Raw genomic sequence first — 7,364 nt, 5'->3', positions numbered from 1 at the left:
TATTTTAGTATGTGGGTATTTTTGCATTTTGTAATTTTTCCTCAGTCACCCGTTGACCACGAACGCTGTAAAGAGTTCGAAACGTCGGGATGTATTATAAATTCAATATACGCGATATAATCCGTTTTCATAGTTTTATTTTATTCATACCAGTTACAAAATTACCTCTTTGGTACCTATTTTTTATACCACGTCGGTGGCAATCAAGCATACGGCCCGCCTGATGGTAAGCAGTTACCGTAGCCTATGGACGCCTGCAACACCGGAGATATACCTTTATCTAATTGACAATTATTCTATTATTTAAATAAGACATGACAGGATTTTTTTTAAACGAATACACATAATATAAGAAGTTCCGTATATACAGTCACGTCTGAAAATATTGATACGGACAAAGTGTATACACTTCCTTCTCTATGGTATGGGCAATGTATACATCTTTTTGGCACTTTGTCCGTATCGATATTTTCAGACGTGAGTGTACATACACAAAGATTAACATAATTGATAAAAAAATAAATGATAAAACTAAGTTACATGCATACTTCCACGCGCGAATATACAATTTATAAGTTTGTATGTATCCTTTGTAACAAAAACACATCTACAGTGCATACATATTTTGGTCTATCAATTTTTTTTCTTAAGTCAATAAATGCAGTAATGCAGTTTTTTTAATATTTAAATAAAATACACACAAAATTGATTAACCAATGCCTAACGCAAAGCACGAAAATCAAAATGTATGTATTTATACATCTCTATCATACAGTAAGATAGAGATGACCTCGAGTTCTTTCAGTAGCCATTCACATATGAGTGGAGCGTGAGATGTGTAGATGTTATTGCGCGCGTGAATATAGCCCTTAGCGTCTAGATTGGTCACATCCTATATGTAGCGCAATGCAGCGAGTTGTTATGAATCTTTTGTAGGGGATCAGCTTATAAATAATAATAAAATATTGAAATTACATCAATACAGTCATGGTAGTAAATGCTTCTAGCCTTTGTTTTAAGTAGTAATTAAAGAATTATAAATAGTAGAAGCAAGGCTCGGAAACCGGTTAAATTTCCAAACCGTTTATCATGTACTTGGCGCAAAACCTTTTAATTTCCGTATAGCTCGAAAAACCGTTACTTTAAAACCAGTTTTAGGGGAACATTTCCATAAAGTTCTTGTCAGATTAACCGGTTTAGAACAATAAAAACCGGTTTCTTCATGTTGGTGACTCGGTGTCTATGTTTACGTGGCACATCACCAGGCCGGCCAGGCGTGTCGTCGCTCGTCGAATAAACCGGTTTATTTTAGTTACAGTAAAGTTCTTAAAACGTTCGCGTTCTTTTGAAAGTTAGTCGGAGGAAAACCGAAATAAACCGGTATATACTGTTATTTTATAAACCGGTTCCGAGCCTTAGAAGTGTTGTAAAATAAAAATAAAATGTACCTCGAACTGCCGCTTCCCCCCTCCCCCTTGGCGACGCCCATGACCTAAACTATAATTTTTCAATATTAATTAATTACCTAATGGTCATGATCAGTGTAGTTAAAACTTAACATCATTAAAAATAAAACATGTATTAATCATCACTGATATATGTATATGCTTATGTCAATAAAACGGAGATCAAAGCAAAAATTAATATTTCAATAAATCATAAAATTGTTTCTCGCTTTTGTAAATGTTTCTCAGCTACCTGATTGTCTTGTCTTGAATTATTTTGTAAGTGGAGTAAGTTTTGAGTTTTAATTTCAATTACGTTTCTGGCACGGTGTTCATTTATTCTCTGTTCCCAATAACTTTTATAGGTAGTTAATGGACCGGTTATGGGACTATGGTTTGCATTAGTTTTTTTATTTATGTCAATATTGTTCGCCTCTAATCTTTCTTCATCTATAAGACCACTTTTAACCTTACGACAATCGTCCTCGCCCTCTGTGTAAAAGCATGCACTTCTTTCATTTTCATTTTCAACCCAAATAACTTCTTTATTATTTCTTCTTTCTAAATAACACCTAGCTTGATTTGATGTACTTGGATTAATTGCAATTCCACGTAGATAATTTCTCTCCCTGCCTTGACCATTTATATCCCATTCATTATTTATGTAACTTTTAACAGTTACATTCCTACTTGAACGTTTCGTCTACCTACATCAATCCCGTCTCTACCAAAATCATTTCTTTTCCTACCTTGGTCGTTGTTCCTTCCTCCATTATTTCCACTCCTACCAACATCATTTTTATCGCTACCTGCATCATTTCTACATCTACCTACATCATTTCCAGTCCTGCCTATACCATTTTTGTCACTACCTAAACCGTCTTCGTCCTTACCTGCCTCATTTAATTCACTACCTTGACCGTTTACATCCCCCTCTGTGATAACTACCAGCTGACCCCCCCTCGGCTGCACGGCGCTACCTTGGGAAGCGCCGGTCTAGGCGAACAGGGCGTCGGGCGCTGCGTCGCGGATCTCGCACACGAACTGGTCCTGTTCTATCGGCTTCTTGATCCAGCGACCGAGCTTGGCCTTGTCGAAGGCTTCAATTAGACGCTCCTTTGCCACCTACGAGATAATTGAATTTCAATAACCTGTTCTAATGTACGCGAGGACGTAGATAGTCAGGATCGCCGTGTCGGGCGCTTTATAATTAAATTTTAATAACAGTTTATATGATATCTTGTAACAGTTGTAATGTAACTAATTACATACATCAGATTTATCTGATAATAGATTTTAAAAGAGCGTAAAAAAAGATGGACCATATAAACATGAGAAATGAAAAAGGCAGTAAAGCTAATATCAATAACTTTTCGCCTTGGACTGTTGGATAGAAAAAAAATCGCCTGAGGTTTTTTTAGGGGTAGGAGTCTGTTATTTACTATAATGTGTGTAATTTCAGAAATTATAAATGGGTTTATATTTACCTGATAAGCGGGACACAATTGCTTGGCTTCATTATACAACAGCTGGTCCACATCAGGGGGCAGCGGCGTGGGGTCCGCGCCGTTCGGGTCCTGGAACATTAGTGGGATCTGCACTTAATGTGGGATGCTGTTCGCTTCAGAATAAATATAGTCAAAAAAAAAAACTGTAGGTCATTGGGTGACCTTAATTCTAGATTCATCATTCGAGAACAGTGCGTTGTGTAGACCAAATGATAAATTTGTTACTTCAAGAATACTTCATGCTTCTCAAACACTCGTGATCACAAAGTAATAAATATTACATAGGTAAGTATAGAGAGTAGAGGTAACAACAGCCGCGAATAGCTCATCTATGTAATGCTAGGTCTATGACCCCAAACTTTTTCATACACTTTTCGTCGGGTAGTCACATAAATCTCTATTTTGACATTTTGCTAGGACGTCAGTTAGCCGCGACCACGACCAATGAAACCTATTTCGAAACGTCGGTAAATAAAGGTAACAAAACAAATTCGCGATAGACCCGACCACGCGGCAAGATGTTGATACAATTCCTAGCTAGTCTGCCTGTGACCACGAACGTAATGTCACGTTCGAAACGTCAGGCGAAATAATAAACGTAAGTGTACGCGATTAAGTCCCGATTCAGTCTTTTATTGTTACCTGTGGCAGCAGAGGTAACCGTTTGACAAGATACTGCCAGCGCGCGAACATGCTCTGCTTGCACAAAAGGGACGGCTGTCCGCTTTCCAATTTGCCAGTCGTCGCGTTCACTACCTCGGGGAGCTGAAATATAACATTATGATAAACTTCTTCGTTGGTCATGTCATTACACTCGAGGCGAAGCGAGCGCGCAAAAAGAAAGCCGATGTGTGTAATGACCAAAGCACACGTGTTTCATACGACGTTGCGCAACACACTTGCGAGGAAAACACAAAATTTACAGTTGTGTGTAATAAAATAGCAGTCAATATGAAAATTAGGGGAAAACTATAACTTTAGATCATTAATATTGGATCGTAAGGTCGTCCGGAAATACTGCAGGCAACAGTTAATTCCACAGTATAGCTGTGCGTGGCAGGGAGTTTCTGGAGAATCGCACAGTTGAGGACTGCCAAACATCTATGTTTTTAGGTAAAGGCATATAAACTAGATATATAAACTAGTTTAACTCCTAAAACTCAGCTATCTTCTACTAGAAAATTGATGATTTCCTCCTTTTTTGAAGCCGGTTAAACACCAGCACACGCTGAAAGAAGGCGCTCGCGCAGGAGACTCGGCTTCGGTGCTGGCCGCTCGCGCCAGTAGAGGGCGCTGCAGGCGGAAGGGAGGAGGCAACGATTGTAGGATCTATGATATAACAATAAGTGGCTTACTGGGGACGTTGAACACCAGCACACGCTGAAAGAAGGCGCTCGGGCAGGAGTCCGGGCTTCGGTGCTGGCCGCTCGCGCCAGTAGAGGGCGCTGCAGGCGGAAGGGAGGAGGCAACGATTGTAGGATCTATGATATAACAATAAGTAGCTTACTGGGGACGTTGAACACCAGCACACGCTGAAAGAAGGCGCTCGGGCAGGAGTCCGGGCTTCGGTGCTGGCCGCTCGCGCCAGTAAAGGGCGCTGCAGGCGGAAGGGAGGCGGCAGCGATTGGAGATGTGATTCTATGCGGCCACAGATGGCGCTGCAACAAACAAAGTTAACTTTTTGACCGTTAAAGACGTCAACTGACACCGACTGATATCAACCTTTGCGCATTCTGAGAGTCACGATGACGCACCGGCACGATATTAGTAGCGTTCAAAGAGTTAAGACAAAGAGAATTAAGAAGAAATAGAGTGCTCACTCTATACATCGAAGCTATTTTTAATACATACATACATATAATCACGCCTATTTCCCGGAGGGGTAGGCAGACTTTCATAACATTCCTCATACACGCTCGCCGGTTTAGGGTGCTCTTGACCTGGCCTTTCTTCAGGATTTCCCCGATCTGATCAGAGAAAGTCCGCCGAGGTCTGCCCCTTCCAACTCCCGTTTCTACCTCTCCCTTATATATATATCGTTAAATCTAAATAATTACAATTATTTAGCAGTGGCGCTAGTGAGCACGTTGCTGGGCTCTTAAGAGCAATAGGTACCTACATACTAAAATGACTATAAAATCTTGGTCGTTGAATGAATAATATTATGTGTTAACACCTTTAGAGTTCCGACTTTCTATAGCGGTAATGAATTATTTAGCTGACTCAACTAAACATATGTAGGAGAAACTTCCCTATTGTTGCTGTTTTTTTTACAAAACTTTTATTAAATTGAATTGAATTGAACTCACTTATTTCATGTAACTGAATGTACCTTTTTACAAGTCAACTAATACTTATCGAGACAATTTTAACAAAAACACAATAAGTTGCGTTGTTTTATCACAGAGTTCCTATGGCCATGTGTGTCTATCATTGGAACAGCTCGATGGTACCATAATATTGCAAAATCACCCGACTTATACTCGTATGTATAAGTACTATGTATTCATAATTTCAGCTCAATTGGAACCCGGGAAGTTCGTAAAATTTAGCTTTCAAGATTTGACCTACCTACTAACAGGACAAGTTAAATAAAAGCTTGTAAAAAAACCGGCCAAGTGCGAGTCGGACTAGCGCACGATCGATTTCGTACCATTACGCGAAAAACGGCAAAAAATCACGTTTGTTGTATGGCCCCACTTTAATATTTATTTTATTATGTTTTTAGTATTTGTTGTTATAGCGGCAACAGAAATACATCATGTGTAAAAATTTCAACTGTCTAGCTATCACGGTTCATGAGATACAGCCTGGTGACAGACAGACAGACAGACAGTGCAGTATCACAGGGCGGACACGCTATACATAAAAAATCATTTGCGTTTCTATGTGTGAAGGGCACGTCTGTACACGCGTCATAGTGTGAGTAAGTTGCTTAAAAATAGTACTGAGCGGCCGGCAAACGGCCGTCAATCTGGTGTCGCGGGGCGAGGTAATTCGAGTCGAGGCGGGGCGGTGCGTGGCCATTCTGTATGATAATACTATTACTTATTTTATTCTGTGGCAGTATTAGTAATAAGGTCCCGTTTTTATACGAATGACAATGATTGGTACTTTTTAGTAACAATCATCGGATAGTTTACCCTAAAATATATTTCCAACGGTATAATAAACTCTAAGCCAGCTAGCCACAGGATACGAGTAAATAAATACATAACCAGCAGGCGCAACATTCATTTTCAATTAAAAACCCGTTCCGCTGGTGTCGCAAGCCATGAAAAGTTGCTGGAAAAGGCCGAGACATATCGCGACTTACTGGGGCATGTCCAAACAGTTATTTCGTTATTTACCTACATAAATGTATATATTAATATGTATGTTTAGTATATATTTTATTTTATTTTTATATGTATGGTATATTGTTATGTGTTTTTTCTGTGCTAGATTTCTTTAATTGCAGCTGAAACACTAACATGGCATAAATTAATTATTTTCCGCTACCTAAAGATTTTTTGTAAAAAAATTCGAAATAACCATATATTTCGAATTATTTTATACTCCAAATGTAGGACTCAGTTGTGTTTTTAGATAACGACTGAGTATTTTTAGATTGCCCAATTAGAATAATTAACAAAGAACGAAAAAAATACCGTTTTTTGTTTCCATACAAAAAATACCGATATCCGTTCCCAGACTCTTTGATCTGTCAACGTACGTTTCACTACATAGTATAAAACAAAATCGCTTTCTGCTGTCTGTCTGTCCCTATGTATGCTTAGATCTTTAAAACTACGCAACGGATTTTGATGCGGTTTTTTTTAACAGATAGTGATTCTAGATGAAGGTTTATATGTTGCACCCGTGCGAAGCCGGGGCGGGTCGCTAGTTGAAATCATAAAGTATCTTGTAGTTTACATACGCACAAACAAATGTAAAAATAATATATGTGTCGTTCTCAAGTAAAAGGTATCCACATTGTCGCTTACCACAAGGACGCTCTGACAGGTTATTCGTATAGAGATGCAAGCAAATTTCACCCTTATGGTAAGCGACAATGTACTATTTTACTTGAGAACGTCACATTTAATGTCATCTTGTCATCTACAACATTCGACTCATGGAGACTATATAAAGGAGCCAGATCTCTATGTATGAAAAGTGACCATCAAAAAACAGTAATTAGGCAGCGCCACTATACACCGAAATACTACCAAATACAACCTACGTAATTTGGTCGGGTTATTTGTTGCCTTATATGGCTTATGTCCCAGAGCCTAACTAGCGCCACTGGAGAGATTAGGAACTATTATTTAAAGCTGAAAGCGGTCACTTTTGCAACAATTCTGCCATAAGAGATGTGCATCCTTTCTATACCATCCATAATTCGACTATTCTCGCGGCGGTGTATGCG

General features: G+C 39.1%; 1 protein-coding gene across 1 annotated transcript in view; it reads right to left on the bottom strand.

Moving 5' to 3' along the window:
- Nucleotides 1–1,890: 1,890 nt before the first annotated feature.
- The window catches only part of LOC134752028 (double-stranded RNA-specific editase Adar), a 55,224-nt gene continuing 49,750 nt past the window's right edge, over nt 1,891–7,364 (bottom strand). The window contains exons 16-19 of the mRNA XM_063687588.1: nt 4,461–4,611; nt 3,596–3,718; nt 2,933–3,022; nt 1,891–2,570 (exon numbers count right to left, since the gene is read on the bottom strand). Of these exons, the coding sequence (XP_063543658.1) occupies nt 2,442–2,570; nt 2,933–3,022; nt 3,596–3,718; nt 4,461–4,611 (493 nt within the window). The 3' untranslated portion in view covers nt 1,891–2,441. The remainder of the gene's footprint in view (nt 2,571–2,932; nt 3,023–3,595; nt 3,719–4,460; nt 4,612–7,364) is intronic.

The sequence above is a fragment of the Cydia strobilella genome, chromosome 24, assembly GCF_947568885.1.
Source record: "Cydia strobilella chromosome 24, ilCydStro3.1, whole genome shotgun sequence".
Taxonomy (NCBI): domain Eukaryota; kingdom Metazoa; phylum Arthropoda; class Insecta; order Lepidoptera; family Tortricidae; genus Cydia; species Cydia strobilella.
The sequence above is the reverse complement of the archived record's forward strand: the minus strand, read 5'-3'. Positions and strand labels throughout refer to the sequence as shown.